The sequence below is a fragment of the Aspergillus piperis genome (genome assembly GCF_003184755.1).
Source record: "Aspergillus piperis CBS 112811 unplaced genomic scaffold BO85scaffold_18, whole genome shotgun sequence".
NCBI lineage: Eukaryota > Fungi > Ascomycota > Eurotiomycetes > Eurotiales > Aspergillaceae > Aspergillus > Aspergillus piperis.
This window is the reverse complement of record NW_020291608.1, coordinates 590871-615526: the sequence shown is the minus strand read 5'-3', so window position 1 is coordinate 615526 and position 24656 is coordinate 590871. Positions and strand designations below refer to the sequence as shown.

The 24656-nt window shown below is 50.0% G+C and overlaps 10 protein-coding genes across 10 annotated transcripts; 5 read left to right on the top strand and 5 right to left on the bottom strand.

Moving 5' to 3' along the window:
• Positions 1 to 320: 320 nt before the first annotated feature.
• On the top strand, positions 321 to 3079 carry BO85DRAFT_100809 (long chain fatty alcohol oxidase). Its single transcript, XM_025653773.1, has 3 exons — positions 321 to 977; positions 1033 to 2144; positions 2195 to 3079. Exons 1-3 carry the CDS (start codon positions 607 to 609, stop codon positions 2959 to 2961), a joined length of 2250 nt encoding a protein of 749 aa, XP_025512708.1. The 5' UTR covers positions 321 to 606; the 3' UTR covers positions 2962 to 3079.
• Positions 3044 to 4206, bottom strand: BO85DRAFT_452228 (glutathione S-transferase family protein). The gene is made up of 2 exons (XM_025660770.1): positions 3885 to 4206; positions 3044 to 3806 (listed from the first exon to the last, which is right to left on the bottom strand). Exons 1-2 carry the CDS (start codon positions 3933 to 3935, stop codon positions 3198 to 3200), a joined length of 660 nt encoding a protein of 219 aa, XP_025512707.1. The 5' UTR covers positions 3936 to 4206; the 3' UTR covers positions 3044 to 3197.
• Positions 4207 to 5164: 958 nt separating this feature from the next.
• On the top strand, positions 5165 to 6590 carry BO85DRAFT_378428 (uncharacterized protein; the record flags this gene model as incomplete). Its single annotated transcript, XM_025656297.1, has 3 exons — positions 5165 to 5475; positions 5538 to 5855; positions 5876 to 6590. The coding sequence occupies 3 exons, from the start codon at positions 5165 to 5167 to the stop codon at positions 6588 to 6590; spliced, it is 1344 nt and encodes a 447-aa protein (XP_025512706.1).
• A 990-nt stretch (positions 6591 to 7580) lies between these two features.
• On the bottom strand, positions 7581 to 9156 carry BO85DRAFT_480261 (putative voltage-gated K+ channel beta subunit (KCNAB); the record flags this gene model as incomplete). Its single annotated transcript, XM_025662997.1, has 5 exons — positions 8751 to 9156; positions 8672 to 8694; positions 8462 to 8616; positions 7856 to 8410; positions 7581 to 7805 (listed from the first exon to the last, which is right to left on the bottom strand). The coding sequence occupies exons 1-5, from the start codon at positions 8843 to 8845 to the stop codon at positions 7581 to 7583; spliced, it is 1053 nt and encodes a 350-aa protein (XP_025512705.1). The 5' UTR covers positions 8846 to 9156.
• A 983-nt stretch (positions 9157 to 10139) lies between these two features.
• On the top strand, positions 10140 to 12716 carry BO85DRAFT_100683 (Zn(II)2Cys6 transcription factor). The gene is made up of 4 exons (XM_025653772.1): positions 10140 to 10533; positions 10623 to 11117; positions 11167 to 11644; positions 11696 to 12716. The coding sequence occupies exons 1-4, from the start codon at positions 10229 to 10231 to the stop codon at positions 12494 to 12496; spliced, it is 2079 nt and encodes a 692-aa protein (XP_025512704.1). The 5' UTR covers positions 10140 to 10228; the 3' UTR covers positions 12497 to 12716.
• Positions 12647 to 14672, bottom strand: BO85DRAFT_378710 (putative MFS transporter; the record flags this gene model as incomplete). The annotated part of the gene is made up of 7 exons (XM_025656310.1): positions 12647 to 12885; positions 12945 to 13470; positions 13528 to 13623; positions 13683 to 13808; positions 13938 to 14189; positions 14264 to 14359; positions 14427 to 14672. The coding sequence occupies 7 exons, from the start codon at positions 14670 to 14672 to the stop codon at positions 12647 to 12649; spliced, it is 1581 nt and encodes a 526-aa protein (XP_025512703.1).
• An 871-nt stretch (positions 14673 to 15543) lies between these two features.
• Positions 15544 to 17290, top strand: BO85DRAFT_427150 (TauD/TfdA dioxygenase family protein). The gene is made up of 5 exons (XM_025658144.1): positions 15544 to 16124; positions 16182 to 16276; positions 16341 to 16782; positions 16836 to 16939; positions 16992 to 17290. Exons 1-5 carry the CDS (start codon positions 15902 to 15904, stop codon positions 17199 to 17201), a joined length of 1074 nt encoding a protein of 357 aa, XP_025512702.1. The 5' UTR covers positions 15544 to 15901; the 3' UTR covers positions 17202 to 17290.
• Positions 17291 to 17884: 594 nt separating this feature from the next.
• BO85DRAFT_378507 (putative pyridine nucleotide-disulfide oxidoreductase AMID-like) lies at positions 17885 to 19378 on the bottom strand (the record flags this gene model as incomplete). The annotated part of the gene is made up of 5 exons (XM_025656300.1): positions 17885 to 17928; positions 17978 to 18285; positions 18334 to 18691; positions 18755 to 19096; positions 19171 to 19378. 5 exons carry the CDS (start codon positions 19376 to 19378, stop codon positions 17885 to 17887), a joined length of 1260 nt encoding a protein of 419 aa, XP_025512701.1.
• Positions 19379 to 20797: 1419 nt separating this feature from the next.
• On the bottom strand, positions 20798 to 21840 carry BO85DRAFT_403526 (SDR family oxidoreductase). Its single transcript, XM_025657231.1, has 2 exons — positions 21173 to 21840; positions 20798 to 21094 (listed from the first exon to the last, which is right to left on the bottom strand). Exons 1-2 carry the CDS (start codon positions 21780 to 21782, stop codon positions 20901 to 20903), a joined length of 804 nt encoding a protein of 267 aa, XP_025512700.1. The 5' UTR covers positions 21783 to 21840; the 3' UTR covers positions 20798 to 20900.
• A 195-nt stretch (positions 21841 to 22035) lies between these two features.
• BO85DRAFT_490972 (uncharacterized protein) lies at positions 22036 to 24190 on the top strand (the record flags this gene model as incomplete). The annotated part of the gene is made up of 4 exons (XM_025663688.1): positions 22036 to 22214; positions 22269 to 22997; positions 23055 to 23347; positions 23412 to 24190. The coding sequence occupies 4 exons, from the start codon at positions 22036 to 22038 to the stop codon at positions 24188 to 24190; spliced, it is 1980 nt and encodes a 659-aa protein (XP_025512699.1).
• Between the last annotated feature and the right edge of the window lie 466 nt (positions 24191 to 24656).

Sequence of the window (24656 nt, the reverse complement as noted above, 5' to 3'; positions counted from 1 at the left end):
TCCCCATTAGCCAACCGACCAACCAGCCAACCAGCAGGACTGAGCAGCTTCAACATTCATCTCATGGCTCCTGATTCTAGTTGCTACTCATATAGACTTTCGGATGGCCCCACTGCTCTCCAGTTCTGGTCTCCTTTTTTTTTTTTTGATGTGCCTCGGGTGCCGTGCGCTGATCGTCACATCGCCAAAATCACCAGAAAATATGGGGAGCCACCCCCGTGTTCTCACCGAGTTGGGAGAAACGTTCCCGGCGTGCCTGGCGCATTCAGCATTTAGCATTTAGCTCTCCTCGATCGCCCTTTCCCGACTGGCAGCAACCACTAGACTTTAGTCACTTGGCCTCCCCTCACTCTCGCAAGCATTACTTCTCTGGGATTGTAATCGACGCTTGGGTGGTTGGATGCTCTGCTTACGCCTCGTCTTTCTCCGTTCTATTTGAAGGCGCCAAATTCATTAGCAGCAGCCGTGGACCACCATCTCTCTGCTCCACTCCGGTTCCTCTTGAACATGGTTTCTGGTCATTTTTAATTCATCCATTCATCTTATACATACTACCGAGTACTTTCTATACATATATCGCTATCCTATCCGGTGGACACGCACACCATGGCGGAACCAGCCTCTCAATACGTTCCTCTGGACGTGCCTCTGCCTCCAGTCCCAACCACTAAGATCTTCACAGAGGAACAATGGACCACTCTTCTATCGTTGGCTGACACGGTCATCCCTTCGATCCGGAGTCCGACTGCATATAAATCAGCCTCGACCAAAGCCATTCCGCACTCCGAGCTGAACAAGTCTCTGGCGACATTGACTAAATCCATTCACTCCCCGGACGCTGGCACCATTGCAGCACAGTACCTAGAGGAAGACGCGTCGTCAAACCCTCTGTTTCGAGAAGGCTTGCAGCGCCTATTCGCGCAGTATGTGCACGACGAAGGGAGAAATGGCCTGGGATTTATCCTCAATGCTCTCAAGTGCGTATCAATCCTCAGACGTGGGTCGTAACAGTCAAAGCTGACGTGAGAACAGTACCCGGGCGGGATCGCTTCTCCTGACAGGATCTGTAACTCCGATCCACGAACAACCGTTACACGTTCGGGAAGAGATCTTCCGAGGATGGGAGACTTCTCGGCTGAGTCCGCTGCGCGGTGTCTATAGGGCTTGCACGGGAATGTTCAAGCAAACTTGGGTCAAGTTCAGCCCAACTCTTGCTCCTGTACTTGGTTTCCCAAGAGTGCCAGTGCACGGCAAGCCTGCCGATGGTTTCAAGCACACCTTCCTTCAATTTCCCGCCGCGGATGAGCCGGAGACCATCGAGACCGACGTGGTCATCGTTGGTAGTGGTTGCGGTGGTAGCGTGGCTGCGAAGAACCTGGCCGAAGCAGGCCACAAAGTACTAGTATTGGACAAATCTTATCACTACACGTCAAACCACTTTCCCATGAACTTCAACGAGGCCTTTAATAGCATGTTCGAGTCAGGGGGTTCCGTCGTGACCGATGATGGCTCGATGGCTGTTCTGGCCGGTTCAACCTGGGGTGGCGGTGGCACGGTCAACTGGTCCGCTGCCCTGCAGACCCAGGGATTTGTACGCGAGGAATGGGCGAAGAATGGTCTGCCTTTCTTTACCTCGATGGAGTTCCAGAACTGTCTGGACCGTGTTTCGGACCGGATGGGGGTCGACGTTGAGCATATAAAGCACAACAAGACAAATCGCTTTATCCTCGAGGGAGCTCGCAGACTGGGCTACGCTGCGAAGACCGTGCCCCAGAATACGGGCCACACCGAGCATTATTGTGGCTACTGTACGCTCGGCTGCCATTCCACGGGGAAGAAGGGCCCCACGGAAACTTTTCTGGCAGATGCCGCGACAGCCGGCGCAACCTTCATTGAAGGCTTCCGTGCAAACAAGATCCTGTTCACGGACACTAAAGATGGCCAGGTAGCGTCAGGGGTCGAGGGAGTGTGGACGTCCAGGGATGCGTACCTAGGTCGTTCAGGTGCAACTGCAGTTACGCGAAATGTCACCATCAAGGCGAAACGGGTTGTCGTCTCTTGCGGCACTCTGCAAAGTCCTTTGCTGCTTCTTCGCAGTGGACTGAAGAATCCCCAGATTGGCCGGAATCTCCACCTTCATCCTGGTAAGATGCTCTCTGCGGGAAGGGAATGTCATTGCTAACGTTATCCACAGTTGCCATTGCGGGTGCAGTGCTAGATGAGGAGTTCCGCCCTTGGGAAGGCGCTGCGCTGACCACCGTCGTCAATGAGCTCGAGAACCTAGATAACCAAGGTCATGGAGTTAAGATCGAGGCCTTGTCAATGGTGCCCGCGGCTTTTCTCCCTCTATTCCCCTGGCGCAATGGTCTCGACTATAAGCTCTGGGTGCAGAAGTTGCCTCGCATGGCCGGTCTGATCATGCTTGCGCGCGATCGAGGCACTGGGCGGGTTTATCCAGACCCGGGTGATGGACGAATTCGCATTGACTATGCTGTTTCACCCACGGATCGTAAGCACATTGTCGAAGGTATAATCGCCAGTGCCAAAATGGCATATGTTTCGGGCGCAAAGGAATTCCACACTTCATGGCGTGAAGTGCCCCCGTTCATCCGCCCGGTGGAATCCGATGCCGAGGATACAGAAGGTGCCAATAATGCAGCACTTCAGGCTTGGATCGCGGAAGTGCGTCGCAAGAAACCCCTTGATCCGGAGCGAACCATGTTTGCCAGTGCGCATCAAATGGGGACGTGTCGAATGGGCAAATCACCAAGGACCAGTGTGGTAGACTCGGACTGTCAAGTCTGGGGCACCCGGGGTCTGTATGTGGTGGATGCGTCCGTCTTCCCCAGCGCCAGTGGCGTCAACCCCATGCTCACCAACATGGCCATTGCCGACCGGGCTAGTCGTAATCTGGCCCGATCGATGCGGAGAGGCGATCAGAACTTCCATGCTCGTCTGTAAATGAATGATTCTGCTCGTGCAGCAAGCCCTACCTGTCCCTTGTCCATACATTCATACCAGACACATTCATAGCAGGGCTGCTGGTTGTGGCTGGACCCATAATGGTATATATCGCTAGCAGAGAACCAATACATTATTATTTCGGTTGATCACAGTCAATTTGCATTGCTTTTCCTAAGAAGTCAAGTCATAAATCATGATCGCGGACCGGCCCCAATCCATGTATCTCCCCTGACCTAGTTCTCAGGCTCCTTCCTCTTCTCCACAAAGACCTTAGGTCCAAACGCCTCCTTAACATGCTCACTCTCAAGAACCCGCTCATACCAAGCCACCACACCGGGATACTCCTTCCTCATCTCAGCATCAATACTCAACGAGAACCCCCAATACAACGCCGCGGCCAGACTAATATCCGCCAAGCTCAACTTCTCCGTAGCCACCCAAGTCCTCCCCTTCAACCGATTCTCCAAAGCTCCCAACGCACGGGTCAACTTCTCCAGCCCACTCTTCTCCGTTGCCTCATCATACGCCTTGTACCCAATCCGCCACAGCGCCAACGAAGTCACTCCGCTCAGCACCTCTCCGTCCGCGAAGCAGATCCACTGACGGATCAGCGCCCGTTCGGCAGGCGTGCTGCCGACCAACTGGCCCGCTGCGGGTCCGCTCTCGGCCACGAACTGCGTGATGGCGTCGGATTCGGCCAGGAGGGTGCCGTCCGCGCCTTCGAAGGCGGGCACCTTGCCCATGGGGAATTTGCTGAGGAAAGCGGGGTCACGGTTGGTTTCGCCCATCTTGAAATCGGCCAGGGTGAGGGTTAGGTTGTTGAAGTTGGCAGCCGCTTGGGTCTGGTTTAATGGTGTTGGTGGTTAGTAGTTGGTGATGGGTGGAGGGGATATAGTGGGGGTGGGGGGGTTGGGAAGTACCTTCATGACCCGGGGGTTGTTGGGGTAGGTGTAGATGGTTCCGAAGGACATTTTGGCGGTTGTGATGTTGGTGTATAGTATTGTTTGGGGATTGAGGAGGTTTGTTCTGGTTTGGTATGATGAAGCAATCAAGCAAGCTGTGGACAATCCTTGGGTTATAAATATGTTTAGGAGAATATAGATCGGATCAAGGCGGAGTGGAGAGAGAGGGGTTGATTCCTAAACTTGAAGCTGAGATGACAAATCAGCGGAATGGCGGTGGACGATCATACACTCTGATGGAATGTGATGGAAAGTACTACTCTGATTAATTCAGTTTGAGGTTATATTTGTAAAAACCGGGATATATGCTTGATGCTTACTGTGTTTTATGGTGTATTGCTTTTTTTTGCTTGCAAATACATTACTATAGGATTGATTGGCCTGTCAGTCAGCAGGATTGTTTATTTCCGAGTGGCTTGCTTTTGCAGGGAAATGCCGGGTTTGCTGTGGGGTCAGCAAGGGAGATTTTGTCAATACTGGGAATTAAGTAGTATGTAGTATATAGATTTGAATACTACTATGTTGATATCTACTGAAAGTTTATATTGGTGATTTGTTTACGATATGGCGTCATTAGAGCTAAGTGTGGTTGATCCGGTCTGATTGGTATATCTGCACTTAAGGTTGCTTGGATCTGGATTCCTGCCCCTGGGTTAGTCATCTGATTTGGACGGCATTCTTCAGGTTCTCTCAGGGCTATCACTTGGATAGATGGTGCATTTGCTATTGGTTGTTTGTAATTCAGTTATTGTCTTCAAGTAGGGGTTGAAGATTGTGTCACGAGTCTAGTGTATGTATGACACGAGGGCTTATTGACAGTGTTGATCTTGCACTCACTGCATGCTACCGAAAGTATGTTTCTGCTCTGTTTGAGCTGTAACTAGCAATTTTCGATTCCAACTCTTTTTTGGTTTAAAGACAAGTGCCTCTCAATTACAGTATTTATAAGTTCAAGGAAAGAATCCTCTCTAAGATAATATGTATACCGATCATCTCATCCCTAGTACTACCAACGTGTATCTCTATCATTAATACCAAAGCCCTACTACTCCATACTGAGAATTATAGCCAACCACACCACCCTACCATTCACTACCACCCCTACAATCTACATAGCAATCAAACTAACCCAACCCAAAACAAACCAACAACCAAACATATCCAACACAAATAGTATCCCCCCTCCATAATGCACAGCCCAACCTCCTTTACCTCAACACCCAATCCAATCCCCAACCATGGACTCCGTCATCATCAAAATACCAGGATCATACCCTCGTGACCACCGCTCAGGCCCCCCGATCGTGAATAAACCCATCAGTAATAGCGGTGCACAACAATTCACAGAATTCACTCCTCAGGTCGCAACAGCCCTGCTCTCAGAATATGATGCTCGCGTGTCGCGCGAAACTGCGCGTAGCATTTTCAATCAGCAGTCATATACAGCTGCTATGATTTCTGAGTGTTTGAGTGGCGTTGTGAGAGGTGTTTGGAACGTTGTACGTTCTGTTGTGTGCGCTTGCGCTTTGTATTCTCGCTTTCGGGATAGGTATGTCTTTGATTATTGTCTGGGTAGGCTATGTGATGGCTGACATGTTTTGGGTTGTACAGCACATCTCAGTCCGCTGGAAAGGACCTGGACCACGAAACAGCCGCCAAAATGCTCAAACCTATACTCCTGTTGCTTGCAGCTTACGAAGCAGCCCAGATGTACTCGATCACTACAGATGGGGAAGTCCTGAATGGGGAGATCACGGTTCATGTCTGGGGACATGATTATGAGTTCGCTCGGACGTTGAGGCGATATGATAATTCGCTGGTGCGTGATGAGTGTGCAGAAGATTATTTCTCCATGACGTTGGACAGGGTTGTATGTGCAATGGGACGCAGTCATAATAAGTGGGATTTCCAGCACCTCATAGTGATTTGGTTGACTGATGTATCTGCAGGCTGACCTATATTATGGCCACGGCTGTGTTAACTGAATGCATCTGCAATATTCTACAGGTTGGAAGTTGCTACGGATTGGCGGTTATGATGGCGTGTATTCTTGCTGTTCTGTTTGCGGCAGCGGAGGATTATGTTGGTTGTTCGTCGGCTACATCTACATCTACCTCTGTGGAAGAGGATCGTGAGGTGACGCTTCGGGATTTGATGATCGGTGCATTGAAGAAGGGTGGTATTCGCTATGCTAAAGTTCGGAGTATATCGGCATCACGAACGCATAGTGCTAGTGATACGGAAGTGCTTGAAAAGTACCTTATTAAGGGGCTGAAGGCACCCACGACTGGAACCGTTCACGATGTATATGTGACACATTATAATCATGGGATGGTTGTCGAGCGGTTTACTCCCGAAGAAGATACGCTATCCCCATCCAGCCCTGCTGAGTCTTCTAACAGTGATCACGACGGATACAAAGTCTCCTACGGCCTTCGGTACTTGGCGGAGTTGAGCCCGCAAGACCAAAAAGCCATAGCAAAGGGCATTGGTAGATCATGGACCTGCTTGGACCAAACCAGTACCATGATCTTGACCGAGTGTGACATCTCTGACGAGCACGCGGACTTTTACTTCGACTTTGATGCACGGAGTGACGACGACGATGTAGACAACGAAGAGGGGGACATTGAGATCGCCGGCTCGTTGAATGGTTTCCTATAACTAAAACCTTGTTTCCTGTCAGTCTGCGTTGGTATCCCTGTTCAAATCATGTTCTTAATGCAGAGGCATATCCCACACTTACTTGCCGCTTCCCTATCCCCTTCTCAAGCACAAAAGCAATAAATAAACATCAAATGGGTATCACAACACCATCACATGGGATCCATTAAATCCACCCCGCCACCCCCCAACACCCCTCACAAACAACCCTCTCCCTCTTCCCCCCACCACCAACACCACCCGCAACCCCCAACACCATCCCCACCCTCCTCAACCCACCACAACCACCACAGAACACCCTCAGCTCCCCCTCCACCCTCACCAATGCCCCGGCCCCATACCTCGCCTCCTCGCCCTCGCCCTCCCCCCTCGGCAGAACCCCACAGTCAACACAGAACCTCTTCGCCCTGTCCCGTCCGTACCGACCTCTTCCGCGCCGGAGCATCCGGTCCGCGAAGACAGAGCCGGGACGTAGCCGCAGACAGTATCTGCAGGTGTAGAGATCGTGGGCGATGGCGTACTCGGTGGTTTCGGCTGCGAGGAGCGCCGAGTGGCTGGGTTGTGGGAGGAGAGTGTAGAAGTAGGTGCAGGTTGCTTGGAGGGAGTAGATGTCTGGGAGGAGGGGGAGGTGGGAGGTTATTTGGAGGTGGAGTTCTGGGGGGAGGGTGAGGAGGGGGGGTTTCTTTTCTTGTTGATGGTGGTTAGAGAGGTGTGGTGTGGCTGGTGGACTGGGGGTGGTTGGTGGGGGGTGTGGATTCATTAAGGGTGGTCATTGTTGGTCTGTATTGTTGATAAATAGTGGTAAGGGGATAGATGGTTTGAAGAGTATGGGGTGTTTGGGTGAGTGGAGGGGGGAAATGCGGGGGTGATGTAATAGGTGAGATGGCGGGCGGACACGTGCTTATGGTTCTATGTAAAGATTGGTTGAACTGAAATTTGTATTTTGCTTTTATTCTGTGCTCGTGTCATGTCTACATTATTGATACTTGGCTAATCTTGTCTGGCTGGGTCCTGGTCTGGCTTGTTCTGCAAATACTCATCAATCTCGGCCATGATCTCCGGTGTCAGGCGTGGGAGTAACTTTAGACTCTCTACATTGTCAACAACCTGCTCTGGCCGAGAGGCGCCGGTGATCACAGCGGAGACATTCTCGTTCTTCAGGCACCAGGCCAGAGCCAATTGCGACAGTTTGACGCCCATTTTGTCCGCAAACTCCTAGAAGTTTGTCAGCGCTATGCCTTAATTGATCGAGTGAAGTAGCATACCTTCAATCCAACGATCTTCTTGATGTTGCCAGCCCATTGCTCGTTCTCCCAGTCTCTGCGCACGCTGCTTGCGAACTTGTCGTTGCTCTCTGCGAAGCGAGATCCTGGTGGAGGCTGCGTCGTCGCATCGTTGTACTTGCCACTGAGGAGACCCATCTTCAATGGTGAGAAGGTGGTCAACCCAATGCCGCAGCGGGAGTACAGTCGTTGGTACTGGCCTTCCACCTTCTGCCGATCCAACATATTGTACAGAGGTTGTTCGACAATGGGCGCAATCAGTCCCAGAGCTCTGGCAATACCACAAGCCTCGCTGATCTCGTCCGCGGACCATTCCGATGTACCCCAGTAGAATGCCCATCCCTTCTCAATGACATGGTTGAAGGCTCTCACTGTCTCTTCCATGGGTGTTAGACGGTCGGGGCGGTGGGCGTATATGATGTCGACATATTCGAGCTGTAGACGCTCAAGAGATGCTCGTGTGCCTTCGATGATGTGTTTGCGGGATAGACCGTGGTTATTGATTAGAATCTCGCCATTCGCCAGACCCCAATTGAGCTGTTGACTGATTAACTTGCGTCTACTCTGGCCGCATAGAATGGCACGTACCTTGGTGCTAATGACAAGATCGCTGCGCTTCCAGCCAAACTTCTTGATGGCTTGACCCATGACGATTTCTGATTGTCCGCCCGCATAGCTCTCAGCTGTGTCGAAAAAGTTGATTCCCAAGTCGTAAGCTTGCTTCATGCAGTTGAAGGTGATTTCTAGGGCAATGAGTTAGCTTTTGGTGCGCCTTAAGGCAGACTTAGTGATTTTTACCGTTGTCGACATGACCGCCAAAACTATAGTCAAGAATTAGCCATGTACAACTCTCCTCTGGAGATGAACAGATACTCACGTCAACCAGCCTCCCAGTCCAAGTGCAGAGACGTGGAGACCAGAATTGCCCACTCGCCGGTAGAGCATGTCCTTGTTCTTGTTTGGCCACGCCATGATTATATGTAGAGTATCTTCTTGAGAGCCAGTGAAACGTAAACAGGGAATAGAATGGAAAGCCAGAGCGTATTCATTGCAATCTGTGAGGGGTCGTGAACCAATTTATTTGGTTGCGACAGTCATTGCGTTGCGCCCGGGAAGCTGCCATCGCGATCTGGCCGCGATTGGTCAGGCAGAGGCGGTCATTGTACTAGAATCGAATGAGAGCTGTTCTTGACAGAGTCTCCGGGTCCTCGTGCTTGTGAAGACCAATCATATGAGCAATAAGTCAAGGAGGGGCAAATGCGGAGGCCAGCAAAGGCGTCGGGGGAATACTCGGAGGGTCTGGCTCTGCTTTAGCCTGGATGTTTTAGCATAGGCACTAGTGGTTTTAGCCAGTTCCGAGAAAGGCTGCTCAGTGTCCATCTCCGGTTTCCATGTACTGCTAATGGAGTGCTGCAATGTGAAGATAGCAATAGCCACGAGTGTGGAGGAGAGGCCTTAGCAGTATTAATTGGAGTAAATGAGTGCAATCTGTGATTATTATCCCATAAGAGATAGTACGCTTGTCAGGTGACAGCAGGCAGACAGCCGTTTATAGTCCAGCCAGCAGCGACCGAGTTCCTACAAGTACATCCATCCACCGTTGCTGAAGATTTTCTTGATCTTTTACCTTTCTACCATCCTCTCTACGTTCTGTCACAGTTATGGTCCAAGAGTGACTTTGAATACCACCAATTACTTCGCCATTACCTGATGGGATGCCGAAAAGGTTCCTGTGGTATATTTGATGCCAACGAAGAAGATGCGATCTCCTGCAAACCACTTCAACATTCTGTGATCGTCACTGCAATTGTTTTTGCCGCTTCTCCTCGTGTTTATTCGCTATAAAATCAGCTTTGTGACTCTGCATCTAAGAAGGCATTGCTTTTCAGGACGAACATCCCCTGATGTCTGTGATGGACAGTCCAGGCACACGAGGTGGGTCTCGATAATGGCGTGCCGCGTGGAGTTGAAGGCGCAATCACCCGCTATCATTAGACATCCTCATCGTATCATTGCAACACCTTTTCGACAAAATTCACAAGTCAAGCAATACAGCACCTTCGCAGCGGAGTCAACCAGAACTGCTCCGTCGAAAGACTCGGATACGCCACGTCTGCACCAAGCGTCGCTTCAAGCTGCACCAGTCAGCGAATGCGTAGGCTTTGCCCCGCAATGACCTCGGGTTAATCGTCTCCTCGCATCATTTGGGATATGCAGCGTTACGCTACTGGCTGATTTTCGGCTCAACTGACAGCCCATTGCCGTTCAACTTTTCTCGCAACTCCGTCCTGTTTCCTTTGTCATGCATTCAATCGAAGCAATTTGTGCTACGCCTGCGACTTGACAACCACAAAGATGTCTTCCAGAGCAAGTATAACCAAGAAAGCATGCGACGGCTGTAAGATTCGAAAGATTCGCTGTGGTGGTGGTCAGCCATGTCGGTCCTGCTTCAATGCACGCATCAAGTGTACCTACATCCGGGTCCAGCAACCTCGCGGTCCTCAGAAGCTGCGCGCAACTACCAAGTACCTTATAGACCAAGCCCAACGCGGTATCGAGGTACACGATGCTCTACCATCGATTCCCGAGAGCGGGGAGATTCTGGAGACCGATCACGCCTCGACACCGGTCCAGCGAGAATATAGTGCAAAATCAGAAAGGTATGTTAACGACTATTCTCGTATCTTGTCGTGCAGCCAGAAAGCCACTTTTTTGTGCTTATTACCTTCTAACATTTCGAGCGACACAGATCTCGCATACCCACCAATGTCCTGGCATCCCCGCTTTATATATACCACGTGCGAATGTACCCGGTCTGGCCGATCGTCGATGTCGAAAGTGTCATGTCCAGTTTACAACAGGATATTGAGGAGAATGACCACGAGACATATGCATTGGCAACTGCGGTGGCAGCGGCGACGATTGCTCAGTTAAGGCTTGGGCAAAGTTCTCTCCCTGACAAGTCGGTGACTGCGGAAACATTTGCAGCGGAGTGTATGAAGGCCCGCAGATCCTGCGATTACCGATCAAAGCTCAATTTGAACAATGTGCGGACGGCCTTCTTCCTTCATGTATACTTCGAGAACCACCAATCGGGCGCCAGCGAATCACTGTTGTACTTGAGGGAGGCTATCACACTCGCCCAGATGATGTGCCTGCATCGAGAAGTCTCGTACGCTGGCCTTCCATCGGATGAGCAACAAATGCGTCGCCGTGTGCTATGGCTGTTGTTTGTCACCGAACGGTAAAGAATCCGCTCTTGCTTTGTGTCATTGTCCCTAACGTTCTCATAGCGGCGTCTGCATACTTCACAAACTTCCCGTAGTCTTGAGAACAGATATCTCAACCCCAGAGCTTGATGCGAATGATGAGCCCCAGGTTCTGCCGGCCTTCCTGAAACTGCTCAATCTGTTCCGACTGTTCGAACAGTCAAAAATGTTTGACATCATCGAGGATGATAAGGGAGGCTTTGAGCCACTGTCCAGCGAAGTTCCTAACCTAGACAGCCGTTTTCTCAGGCTACTGCAAGATAATTTGCAGGACGGATCAGCTTTGTTGGACCATATTTCAGACGTACAGAAGGCAGACCTTTGCGTTACCAGACATTGGATGCGCATGATCTTGTGGAAATTCTCGTCCAAAAAAAGCGCTCATGGATCTTCTACTCATTGGCCCACTTCTCCATCCTTTCCAATCTTGGTCGCAAAGGAGCTATTGAACATAGTATCGCAACTACCACGAGCGGCCATCGAAGCCCATGGGCTCGGTATGGTATGTTACTTTCAGCAGCCCCAGAGGAATGACCACTGATTGGATTTTCAGGAGTTGAAACTCTATGAAATTGCCAGCTCACTCGCCGATGCCGTAATAGACCTCGCAATGTTGCCACGGGCGCCTTCTTGGGATAATGAAAGCCGCCCCAGCAGTATTTTAGCCCGCTTACACTCCATCCTCTCCACTTTCAGAGGTGGGGGAAACAAGGAGCTAGCTGAGTTACTGTATAGAAAGATGGCAGATGCTCAGGCTAGAAGCGGCCCTGCTTTATCACCTCCAATAAGAGAACTACAACCACCAGTCAAAAGTAAAATGCTACCTGCAGCTACCACAACTTCTGCGTCAAGTGGAGAGGACCTAACACATAAACGGGCTACTACTGCAATGGAAGCTGCAGGTCCCATAGCTGACGACATCAGCCCGCTCAATAATTGGTCTACTGCCACCGAGGCTCAGATCCCTACAATGCAGTCTGTGGGCCAAGGGCATATACAAGATAGTCTTAGTCTCGAGCACCATGCGCAGAGTGGGTACAACGGTCTTCAGCCACTGGAAGACATGCTATTCCCCGAGTTTGCGGAGTCAACATTTCCTACGCAACTTGAGTCTTCTCACAGCGTCTATGACCCCTCTTTTGGCAACTTGCTACCATACTCGCTACCTCTGGAGGATGCGAGAAGTACATCCATGAGTTACCTGTCGCCTGCTTTACCCTCTGGCTCCGTTGAAATGCTGATAAACGACTTTATTTCGCAAATTCCGGAGGGTCAGTTCACACCTGAACTCAACTTTTCAAGCAATGACTTTCCAGATGCAGTCTTGTCCGGCGAAGGATTTCTGCTTTCTTAACAAAGATAATCCCAATCATTGTATGAGCACCATTCTCTGAATATACCCATTTGCTGTTTCAAGCGAATTCAGCCGCATTATGTCCAAGAAACCAATTATCAAGTCCAGATTACCATTACCAACATGTTTGATTAGAATACATTCGTCTCATCAGTATTTGAAGCGGAAGTCTAGCCGCTTATTTCCTTCCTTTTCTCGTTCTTCCCTGTCAGATTGGTACAAAACCCGCTCCTCGGGAGACATGGCTTGCCATTTCCTCTCCTTTTGTCTGTTCAGATGCCGCAAGAATTCACGTTGGGCGACAAACACTGCCAACGAGAGCACGCACAGAGCAATCAGTACCTTATTACCAGTGTAATAATACGGCGAATCACTCGTCCGATAAATCTCTGTTGAACAATCAGTCAACTTGCCAATATTTCAACCGGGTCATGGTCAAATCACTTACGAGAAGAAATGATCGACCCAATCTGCACAATCACATTATACGTGGCCGCCGTAATCGCTCTCTTCTTCACATCAAACGTATTCTCGGAAATCCAGGCCGACACAATCGGATGAAAATACGGATACCCGGAAATCATCGTGGAAACGGCAAACCGCGCCCAGTTATATCCATAATTCGGCAGCGCAACCAAAGCCGCCAGCAGCGGTAGAGACCAAAACTCACCGAAGAAGCAATGGAACGTCCGCTCGCCAAAGATATCACTGCTTTTGGAAACGGCAAGCATGAGAATGATTTGTAGCGCGGCGGACGGGATCGACAGCATGTTTGCGTCGAAGGTGTCAAAGCCAAGACGAGTCAGGGTGAGCGAGAGGTAGGATTGCACGGGACTTTGAGGAATGTAGGCTACTAGGCCGATGAAGTAAAGTCCCCACATTGAGGGGTCTTTCCATGCTTCAAAGATGTCGTGTAGTGTGGCGCGCTCGTTGATATGCGTTAGGCCTTTGGAGGGGTCATCGCGCAGGAGGCGCTGTTGGAGTTAGTCAGATTCTTTCAATTGGAAAAGTCATCGTTTATGAGCACTCACGTTAATCATGATCACCTCTTCGCGCTCAGAATACCACGGCCGGGGGAACAAGACACTCTTGGTATTCGTTGGGGAACTGGGAAGGTAGAAAAGACTCTGTTTAGCTGTTAGCAAATATCTCCTCTCTGTATACCTCGAGATAGAGAACCACATACAACCAACCCAATAACAAACGTAAGCAACCCATCAATCAAGAAAAGCCAGAACCAGCCCGACTTTCCCTCGACGCCGCGCATTTGCAAAATACCAGCAGCTAGCAAGGAGGAAACGATGCGAGCAACCTATATCACCAATCGTATATTAGCCCCGATTCCACATCTCTCTCTCTCTCTCTTCCTCATCTCCAAAACCATCATGCAATGGAGAGGTAGACTTACATTCAAAGTCGACCAAAAGAACGCCAATCTCACCGACAACTCCTTCGTCTTATAAAAATAAGTCGCGAAGAGAATCGTACCAGGGATAAACCCTCCCTCGAAGGCACCAATAAGCGCTCTCGTCACGTAGAACGATGCCCGGCTGGTCATCCACGCCTGCGTCCAGGAAACCAAACTCCAAGCGAGCATCATGACGGGCAGGACGCGCTTGAAGCCGAATCGCTTGATTAGAAGCTGGACGGGGAATTCTGCGGCCAGGAAGCAGACGAGTTGGATTGTTGAGCCCTGTATTTGGGAGAAAGGTAGTCAGTAGATGGGATGGTGGTAAGGGGAGAGGATGGGGATGGGGGGATATGTACGTTGTTGTAGTCGTCAGTGGTCATGTTTAGGTCTGCTAGGAAGTGATCTGTGAGTGCGTTGGAGAGATTACCGCGGTCGAGTTGGAGGCCGAAGAACTGATTTATTTTTCTATCATTAGATTTGGTCCAGTTGAAGACATATGGGTTTTGGGATGGGGTGTACCATAAAGCATATCCAGCTTAGAAGCATCAAGTCTGTTTTGAAGACGAGTTTCCTCTCTTCTTGGGGTGTCCATGTTGCTGTTGGATCGAAGCGGTGATATCCTTCGAAGGATTCGTGGGGTGGAGTGACGCCTGCGAGATGCTCCTGTCCTACTTCGATTGAGGCTTTGGATGATTGGGAGTCTTCGAGTACATCGTGGGCTTTGATGGTGCCCTTGTTGTAGCCCTGCTCGATGTCGTCGGGCATGGTTGCTCGCGGCTACTGTTTCACCACTGGATGTGGGTGATGGGGATGTGGAGAAGAGCAGAGGATTGACACAGGTAGGGTTAGAGGCGAAGCGTGGCAGAAACTTCCCATGGCTACTTATATACTTATTTCATGGTATATGCCTTAAAAGGCAGGATTTGTTGTATGGAGTATACATACTACGGAGATGGCTGCAGTGCCAATATGATTCGCGATGGCGGAAGACAATGTGGTTATTCTTCCAACCAACCATATCGGGGGTGATTTTACGACTGAATCGATACCTTTGAGCCAGAAAGAGACTAACCGGATTGCACAAGACGGATCACCGAGCACATCATCGCCTAGGGCGCCCTGGTGTGCGCAACCTGGCCATATCCCCAGCGGCACCCTGAATTACATAGCCAATAACCCTTTAGTTGCTTCGGAGAATCGCCTCGAATAAGATGGGTCCGGTTGAAGTCTTCATACCCATCTTGTTATTGCAGACAGTTGCTGAAGATCCTCGATGCGCTTCCCCGGATGCTGCTCTTTTTGCTGCAGCTCGGTAGATGGGATGGACTATTCCACTTACGGATAACCTATGTATTTCCCCAGGTTTGGCACTTTGATGGTTGTCACTATAGAGCAATTTTGCCTATGCTCAGGGAAGCTGGACAGGCAGCTGGCAAGCGCGTTCATGAGGGCACTGTTCATTCGTCGAAAGGCGATTTTAGCGGCCGGCACTAAAGCGACACAAGCTGGCAGGATGCAAGCCTCCTCCGAAAATTTCGCCGATGCCCCGCCGATAACAGCACCGTTGACTTGTGACTGGCGCTCAGGGATAAGACGAGACCCTTCCACCGTGCTGGATGCGGGGAAATGATTCATGTCACCAGATGGCTAGGAATCCGGGTCGGGTTGTCGCAGAACAGTTTGGAACATGCGACAAATGACAAAAGCAGTAGATAGCAACATTTCACTCGTGTGCCAGTCGGGTAGAGGTGGAACGATCGACTTTCCAGGCTTCTCTTCTGTCGCGTTCCCAATACTCCTCACTTATCGAAAGTGGAGATTGTTCGTCGGCAGCAGTCGTAATTCTCACAGAGACCTCTTGTGTCTGTATACCTGCTAGTATATAATCACCCGTAAATCCGTCGGAGGCCGCGGAAGTGATTGCTCCCAATTTTCATAAGATAGCCCTGCACTTGTGACAAAAGATATCAATCACTGTCAATCAAGAAATCACCATGCCGTCAGCCGTCGAGAGTGCCTCACCCTCGACAATCCGCGGAGGACACGAGGAGTCCCGTCCACGGCTTTCAGAGCCCCTACAATACTCCGGATCGTTGGACTCATATACCCAGCAAGACTTGACTCCAGTCATTGGTAGAGAGTACAAAGGACTTCAGGTGGCCGATATACTCAAGGCGGAAAACTCCGACCAGATTATCAAAGACCTGGCGGTGACAAGTATGCTTTGCTCTTATTGAAATTTCGTGGAATTTGACATATACTAACAATCGGCAGTTTCGAAAAGAGGCGTTGTTTTCCTTCGTAACCAGGATGTCACACCCCAGCAAATGAGAGAATTTGGCGAAAGGCTGACTGTTCTGGCTGGTTGCGTAAGTAATCCTGGCGATCTCCGGTATTGTCAGTGGAATAAACAGCTTATATTTCCCTCTACAGCCCGAATCATCTGGCCTCCATGTTCACCCCTTGACGGAAGAAGGCAGCGAACTCGGTGATCAAATCAGTGTGATAAGCAGCGAAAAGCAGAAGAAAGGAGGCGGTCTTACCCACCAGCTCAGCGATACGAGTCGCTTCGCCTCTGTAGGATGGCATACCGATATCAGTTTCGAGCGTGTACCTTCAGACTACGCCATGCTCAAGATTCACACTCTACCCGAAACCGGAGGAGACACTCTCTGGGCTTCGGGATACGAGATATACGACCGCCTGTCTCCTGAGATGGCTGCCTTCCTAGAGGGTCTGACAGCCACACACGATGCTAGCTTCTTCCATGACGAAGCACGCAGGCTGGGAAACCCCCTACGCAAGGGAATCCGAGGATCGCCACTTAATCAGGGTGAAGATCTTAAAGCAGTTCATCCTGTCGTTCGGACTAACCGTGCGTATCAACCATCATCTCCAAAATGGACGAGAGTGCTAATGCTTTTATAGCTGTGACCGGTTGGAAGTCCGTGTATGTGAACAAGGGATTCACTAAACGGATTAATGGGGTAACCAAGGACGAGTCCGATATGCTGCTGCAATATCTCTTCAATGTGAGTCAGAAATAACCTATTTGCCAGCAATTGGTATACTGACATTCGACAGCTCGTCACACAAAACCACGACGCGCAGGTTCGCTTCAGGTGGAACAAGAATGACATGGCCATCTGGGATAACAGATCCACCTGGCATTGCGCCACTTATGACTACGCTGAAGCCCGGGCTGGTGACCGGGTCTGCAGTCTGGGTGAAGCTCCTTACTTAGACATCCAGTCCAAATCCAGGAAGCAGGCTTTGGCAGAGGCTCAAGCTTAAGCCTAAGACTTGGTCTTGTAGGACTTGAGATTCTTTTCATGTGGCGGGTACCATAAAATATATAGTAATGAATCTTCCGTTCCTTGGTTCTCATTTGACTGGCTTCGAATTGTGGAGTGGACTGAAGGGTACAATAATTGGAAGCGATACCAACAATGGTATCGTCTTCAGTGGTATCTCGATCTGTATGACTTGTACTTTTGTGCTCGTTGATTTTGATGCTTGTTAGAGGATGATTAGATGCCATCAAGTTCTATGAGTATATAAAATTCATGTCTCTCGGCTGGATCTGCAAATCAGCTGACCCCCTCCTTCCCGTTGTGGTCTTCTGACGGTCTTACATCTCTTGGGTCTGCAACCACCTTAGTATCTATCTTCATCACACCACACATACAACATCTTCCTTTGATGTTTCATATACAGTTACATTCTAAACAAGAATACCCATTTCGGATTAAAGTACGAACCATGTCAGACAAGCTATGAAAATCCAAAGAGTCAAAGTCCAAACGCCAGAGCCCGGTCCCACACGATAACCGCCGACTAGCCAATGCCAGTTAACCAGCAAACTGTGTACGCCCAATAGTATAAAATAGTGACAAAAGATCTGAAAGTCTTTCAATGGCAAAAGGCAACAGATACCCGATCTGTCGAATTGAAGTGAAGAGTCATGTGTGAGTGCATTATGCCTGGCATGGCTCAGACATTTTCATATAATTCCAGCAAACTGTATCATGTTAGACACTGATCATATTTGAACCACCATAATCACTTACTGCTATAACCCATATCCTCGCCGAACATAACGTCATGGACATCTTCTCCATCCTTCGTTCCCGAATCTGGAGTATATGTGACGGCTGTCTTGCCCATGGAGAGCGCCATGACGGGAGGCACCTCCTGAAGCTTGATAAACTCGGGTTTGTGGTTTGAATCCTCCGATAGCATGAGCTGATGGGCATTGACGGCTGCGTGATATCCCATGTGCATTGCAGCCCCGCAACGTTTGATTCCTGACCAGGACACCATATCACCGACAGCAAAATGGGAATCGGCGTTCGGAAGGTTCTTGGGGAATTGCGTGCTACCTAAGGTTAGCTTTGGTTGAGTGATCCTTCTTCAGGGAACCTACGATGCTCGGATCTTGACGTAGCCTTCCTCAGTGAGGGCCTCTTCTGGTAGGTACGACGTTGTGGGAACAGATTTGGAAACGGCGTTCATGACATGGCCTGCATAGATAGTCCTTCCATCAGCCAGCTCAAGTTTCCAGAGCCGTCGCTCTCCCTCGGTCTCGATGGCTGTGATGTCGAGCACTCGTTGTCCAAAAATGAGCTTCACGCCTGCTTCACGCAGAATGGATCCCACACGCTCCTGGAATTCAGCCGGCAAAGGTTCTGCTGAGAGTACACGATCACGAGAGTGGATCAATGTGACCTTGCGGTTGGGATGAAGAAGTCTGAGCTCAGTTGCCATTTCAACACCAACGGCGCCTAAATTTGTCCTCGGTCAGTCATACATTGTTCAAAGTACACGACGAAGGCCAAGCTACATACCCCCTCCGATAACCACAATTCCATCCTGGGCATTGTGGATGTCATCTACGTGCTTCTTGGCTTCCTCCACAAACTCATCCCTGCGAAGAGACTGGGGGACGGTTGGGAAGACACGTCGCAGTCCTGAACTAGCAATCAGGAAGTCGTATTTCTCCTTTCGTGTTTCTTTGGTGTGGGCGTCAAGGATACGGGCCACTTTGCTTTGGCAGTCAACGGAGTTCACACTACCGCGCAGGAATCGAATGTCCGGGGACCTCAAGGCCGGAATGTCCTCGAACTTTGTCCAGGTCTTCGATGCATAATTTTCAGATGCCAAGGCTCTAGGAGTTCCAATTAAGTGATCTACAATAAGGAATACACATTAGCGATGTGAGCCGCGGACACTTCGGGGGAGCCAGATCAGTGGTGAGACTTACAAAACCCGTCACGTTCATCCACGACAGTTATTTGGATGGGAAGCTGTCTGTGCGGCGGCTGCGCATCTGGAGTCGAGTTGAAACGGGCTACTCGACCGCGAGATAGGTCAAGCAACGTCAGGGCTGCGGTCAAGCCACCGTATGAGCCCCCGACGACCAAGACGCGGAACTGTCGCGTGAAAGATGCGATGCTTGTGGCAGACGGCATTATGGAACACTTGGTGCAGGTGTTACAAGAGCGGAGATTGAAGAGAAGTGAGGGGAGGTCACGCAAATTTTGAGAAGTCAACAGGAAATAGACTAGAGGGAACAAAGTCTGGGAGTAGAGCTGCTTTTAAGCACGGAGACCGCAATAACTCCGGCGAAGAGGAGGCCACGGGAGCCGAGACCGAGGGACCGGTTCACTAACGGTGGAGCCGATTATATTGCTGAGAAGAGGCAGAGAAATTAATTGTTTCTATTTCTATCGCCGAATGAACCGAAAATCTGGCATAGACTGACGTATTTGCCGATTTTGCTGCTCAAGTCTCCACCGTTGGAAGAGATGACTGGAAGTGTACGAAGTGTCATTTCCCGCGGCATACCACGGCGTGCCTACTAGTTAGGTAGTCTATTGGGTATATCCCCAGCAAGACCCGTAATCCAGGGTGATCCGGAGGACATGGAATATTCGACACCGGATCGTGTGATTCCGGGCACTGCCAGAAATGGGTCCTCGGCGGCCAATAGGGGCCGCTCTCCACAGGGGGTCATCTTATCAGATGGAACGCCAGCGAGATCGGAACGGAAGATTTGTGAGTTGATGGTCCAAAAAACTCGAAGCTCTACGTTTTCAGCTGTAAGAATCATACAGAGAATAGGGTAGGTTTATACAAGTGAGCTTTGCCAAACTTTCTTCAGTTTTACAGACACTAATGATGTTAAAAAGTGGCTCGTCTTGCGCTGCCATCCCCGGGTCGGAAAACAAAAAAGTTATCTGATCCGCCTCTGCATTTCAGATTGACACACCTGCCGCTATTCTTTCCTAATCTAGAGTAGCGCGGCTCGCCTACTTTCGAACTCTGGCTGCCCCTCCTTCTTTCTCTCCCAATCAGTTCTCATTAAAGTTATCAGATGGAAGGTGGGTGTCTCAGTCATTCCCGAACTCGGAATTTGAAGAGGTGCCACGGGCTCCTTCAAAATTTCAACTCTTGGCTGGGTGCTCGGCGCCTCCATTGCTTTGTGCATCGGCTTGAGTGATTGCGCAAGAGGGCAGCAAGAGAAGAGAAATATTCGCCGCCGCTCATTATACTTGGAGAGGGGCAGATTCATACGTTTGGTCACAAGGGTAATACAGGTTAGCTTTATGGATGAATCGATTTCCAATCGCGTCCTATTGACAGTAACCACGTCTGCTTCTGGCTTTACCTTTCGTGCCCAATTTGGGGTTCTCCCTAATCTAGCGCATCCACTGGCTATGAAGATCAAAGAGTAATTCAAGCTAAAAAGGCCATGGCCGAGAAAATACGGGTTTACAGACGCAACTGTCGATCAGGTAGGCCAGGGCCGCAAGGGCTGGGACTACCTCGCTGGTCCCACACTCGATCTACAGCCGTAGATACTGCAAATAATATTGAAGCCAGATATACTCGAATCTGAAATAGTTAAGATACTACTAACCCCAAGCCTATTTACGTCACCGCGCGTTTAATTCAGCCCGACAACTCATGCAATTTTCACATTTCACGTACTCAAAACCACCTTGACCTATCCCCATTATGACTTACGAACAACCCGCTAGACCCAGCATCCAAATTTTCAATCACCTGGAGACACTTCCTAACACTCTCCTCGGGCTGGATCTGCCCCTTGAGCTCAGGCTCCACAAGCTGAAACATCTTCAGCAGGAGCTCATTGGCGTGTACTACTTCAGCGGGTTTCTCCCCTGTGTCACCGACTATATTAGCATCTCCCGTATCACAGTACAAAGACAATTAAGTCAAGAGCAATGGAATTGACTTACCATCCCATGTGTCAACCCAACCGGGGCTCAAAGCCAACACCTTAATCCCTCTAGGCGCAAGTTCCGCCGCATACTTTGCAACCGTGACATTCAATCCAGCTTTTGCAATAGAATATGCAACACCGCTACTAACACCAGCCTTATTGATAAGGTCTACATCTGCCATGCCGCTAGAGATGTTAACGATTTTCTTCTGCGCTCCCTTCTCGATCAGGGGAAGGAAAGCGTTCGTCGCCCATATACCGCCGTAGATAGCTGTGTTGAGCGACGGGCTGAATATATTCTGAATCGCTTGAGCATCGAATGGCAATTGGCTCGGGGTAGATGCCATGCTATTCTTGTCAACGGCGTTGGAGTTGTGGATGAGCACGTCGAGCTTGCCGTCGGTGATCGCGGCTGCGGCTGCGGCCGCCTCCAGAATAGATGTTGGGTCCGTGACATCGCCTTTGATGATGTGCACATTGGAGTGCTTGGAGGCGAGATCTGAAACGTCGGCTGATTCAGGGTTTCGCACGATTGCCAGCACTGTATTGTTTGAGTCTGCGGCGAGTTGACGCACGAATTCGCGGCCAATGCCTTTGGAGGCTCCAGTGATGGCGTATGAGGACATTTTCCGATAATGAATGAGAAGCTTAATATTAGGTAAATCTTAAGTTCAACTGAGTGAGTTCTGTCTGATGCTATTGCGTTATTCTGTCGCTATACTCGTCGACATTTATATACATTTGGCGGATTACCAACCGTCCCGACCGGACGATCCGATCCCCCCGGTCTTACTACTCCTTGTCAGCAAGCGGGAGTAAGCAACCTCATCAACCGGCCGCTCCGTTTCCCCCGTTCCCGACTCCTCACTATGCGACATCATGAGCTCCCCAATCTCTGCAATCAAAAGGAGAGCATGCGTGGCGTGCACCACCGCCAAGGCGAAGTGTACGCCACAGGCTGCCAACCTGTGCCAGCGGTGCGCTCGTCTAGGCAAGTCGTGCACGTACCTTGACCTTCCGCAGACAAAGCGTAAGCAGAGACAGAAGGCTGCACCGAGGTACTCCCTCTTTTAAAGAAATTACTTTTACAGTGCTAACGAGTAAGGATGCAGCCGTGTAGAGCTCTTAGAGAAGAAAGTCGACCAGCTTCTGTCCCAGCTGGCTACCTTGACGCAACAGCAGAACGGACAGACCTTATCGCCTGATACCTCGACTAATGATAGTCTACCGACTAACAGTAACATCAACGGAGACCTGCACACATCTTCACATGATTCCTCCTCCCAAGGAAATTCAACGGACACAGATATAGCCGCGCTGCTAGACGCAGCTAAAGACCCGTCCCATGGCCCCAACCCACCGACCAGCTCTGTCCTCGCGGGCCAGCCATCACTCGTAGACCGAGGGCTCTTGAGTCCAGCTGAGGCCGAGCGTATGCTCACGGTTTTCAAAGCTGACTTTGCTGCCAAATTTCCGTTTGTTTTGATCCCGCACGGCGAGACAGCCGCTCGCCTTAGAGTCCGAGAGCCGTTTCTATTTCTGTGTGTTGTCGCCGCGACGATGGGCAGTGCGCATCCTCAGCGCAAGATCGTCGTTGAGGAGATTATGCACCATGTTACCTCGAGAATTGTAGCACGATCTGAGAGGAATCTCGAGTTGCTTCGTGGGTCGTTGGTTCATTGTGCGTGGTATACGTATCCTGCTGAGAAGTATCACCCAAGGCTGTTGCTGTTGATTCAGCTTTGTGTTGCAATTGCGCATGATTTGAGGTTACATAGGAGGAGTGGGCTAGGTGTGGATGAGCAGAGGGCGCTGTTGGGGACGTATTGGTTGTCTGTTGGGTGAGTGGCTGCTTCTTTCCCTATATGCGGGACGTTATGCTTATAGTATATTGATAGGTTCTATGGCACACTCGGCAGACCTATCACCATGAGATTTGACAGTCAAATTGACGAGTGCGTCAAGAGCATCGCATCATCGTCTACCACCGAGTATACATCAAATCGCTGGATCGCACCATTCATCCATCTACAATCATTCATGGCAACAATGGACGAAGTCTACGCTACGATGCAAGCATCCGGCGGAAGTGCCCTCGTGCAAGTCACGCGCGGTTCTCTACAGCGACAATTCGACAACCTACGGACATCTATAGAGAAAGATCTTCTCCCAAGCTGCCCTCCACTAACAGGTACATAACATCACCCACCATTCCCACATAGTCAGTTCCACGAAGTAATAACCAAACCCACCAGCAACGGCACTCACCACCGAACTCAAATACACCGAAATGCGTCTCGAGGACCCATCCCTCCGCGAAGACCTCTGGACCACAGACCCCGCCACCACGACCATCCGAACAACCATGCTAATGACCCTCATTCAACGAAGCAAGGAACTCATCCAAATGGTCACGAACCTCCCCGTATCAGAGATCCCCCAGTTAACCGTCATAACGAACGCCCGTATCTGCGCCGCAGTGGGATACATCCCCACTGCTGTTTTGGCACTTCTTAATCTTATCAGGAGCACTTCTTCTTCTTCTTCGTCCTCAACACCGAACCAAGACCAAATACAAACCCAAATCCAATCCATAATCACCACAGCAGACTACCCCACCCTGGTCACTTCGCTAGCCACAGCACTAGAAACCAAGCTCCAACAACATGAAAAGAAAGTCCGAATGTCTGCTACAGACAAAGAGATGGACGTGGTAGGGAGTCTTTGTTCCAAGATGCGGTTGTTGGCGCGTTGTTATCCTTATCAGGTTAGGGGAGTGGTGGGACGAGATACATTAAGGGTGGAGGATAATAATACGTCGTTGTTATTGTCCACGGCGACTACAAGTACGGATCATCAGCTGGATGTTAGTAGGGGTGAGGTTGATGGTGATGGTGAGATGGTGCCTCAGGACTGGATGATGCCAGATATTGATAGTAATAATAGTATCTACGGCGATGTGGAGGGTATGTTTAATGTGGATGATGTTCAGTGGGATGCGCTATTGAGGGAGTTTACGACGGGGTTTGGGTAGTTGGATTAGTACTGATGAATTTTCATTGCTTGGTTGGTTGAGGAACGGTCGGGGTCTATGTACTTTGGTAATCAATGCTCTTCGTGCCCTACGGATGGAATCGGATGATCCGGTGCGGGTGGGATCTCTGGTTGAAGATCATCGCGTGATGGTTATCTTCTACTGAGAAAGTATATAGGTAGGGTTTTCGATGATGACAGGTCATGCTTATGGCTGATTTATAACCTGCAGTGCTTGTAAAACATCCCGGTACTGGGTAGAAAACATTAGCTGATACATGCAAGAAGTGAAGAATTGTGGGATGGGAAGCAAAAATGCTATTTTATCAGACTACTCTATCTATTGAATCAGGCATTCAACCAAGGCAGACCGTGTTCGAATCAGCGCTCAATTGCAAAGCAGCAGGTTCCCGGCGAAGATACTATGTCTCCAAAATGACACTTCCCGGATGCGAGTAGAACCAGTT

Bases quoted from the DNA above. Each gene is read 5' to 3' on its own strand.
- BO85DRAFT_100683 (XM_025653772.1), top strand. From the start codon at position 10,229: ATGTCTTCCAGAGCAAGTATAACCAAGAAAGCATGCGACGGCTGTAAG. The intron at 10,534-10,622 runs GTATGTTAACGA...CGAGCGACACAG, and splicing joins TATAGTGCAAAATCAGAAAG to ATCTCGCATACCCACCAATG. The intron at 11,645-11,695 runs GTATGTTACTTT...TTGGATTTTCAG, and splicing joins AAGCCCATGGGCTCGGTATG to GAGTTGAAACTCTATGAAAT.
- BO85DRAFT_100809 (XM_025653773.1), top strand. From the start codon at position 607: ATGGCGGAACCAGCCTCTCAATACGTTCCTCTGGACGTGCCTCTGCCT. The intron at 978-1,032 runs GTGCGTATCAAT...ACGTGAGAACAG, and splicing joins TTTATCCTCAATGCTCTCAA to TACCCGGGCGGGATCGCTTC. The intron at 2,145-2,194 runs GTAAGATGCTCT...CGTTATCCACAG, and splicing joins GAATCTCCACCTTCATCCTG to TTGCCATTGCGGGTGCAGTG.
- BO85DRAFT_452228 (XM_025660770.1), bottom strand. From the start codon at position 3,935: ATGTCCTTCGGAACCATCTACACCTACCCCAACAACCCCCGGGTCATG. The intron at 3,807-3,884 runs GTACTTCCCAAC...CCATTAAACCAG, and splicing joins ACAACCCCCGGGTCATGAAG to ACCCAAGCGGCTGCCAACTT.
- BO85DRAFT_403526 (XM_025657231.1), bottom strand. From the start codon at position 21,782: ATGTCCTCATACGCCATCACTGGAGCCTCCAAAGGCATTGGCCGCGAA. The intron at 21,095-21,172 runs GTAAGTCAATTC...TCGGTGACACAG, and splicing joins TTGGGTTGACACATGGGATG to GGGAGAAACCCGCTGAAGTA.
- BO85DRAFT_427150 (XM_025658144.1), top strand. From the start codon at position 15,902: ATGCCGTCAGCCGTCGAGAGTGCCTCACCCTCGACAATCCGCGGAGGA. The intron at 16,125-16,181 runs GTATGCTTTGCT...AACAATCGGCAG, and splicing joins CAAAGACCTGGCGGTGACAA to TTTCGAAAAGAGGCGTTGTT. The intron at 16,277-16,340 runs GTAAGTAATCCT...TTCCCTCTACAG, and splicing joins TGACTGTTCTGGCTGGTTGC to CCCGAATCATCTGGCCTCCA.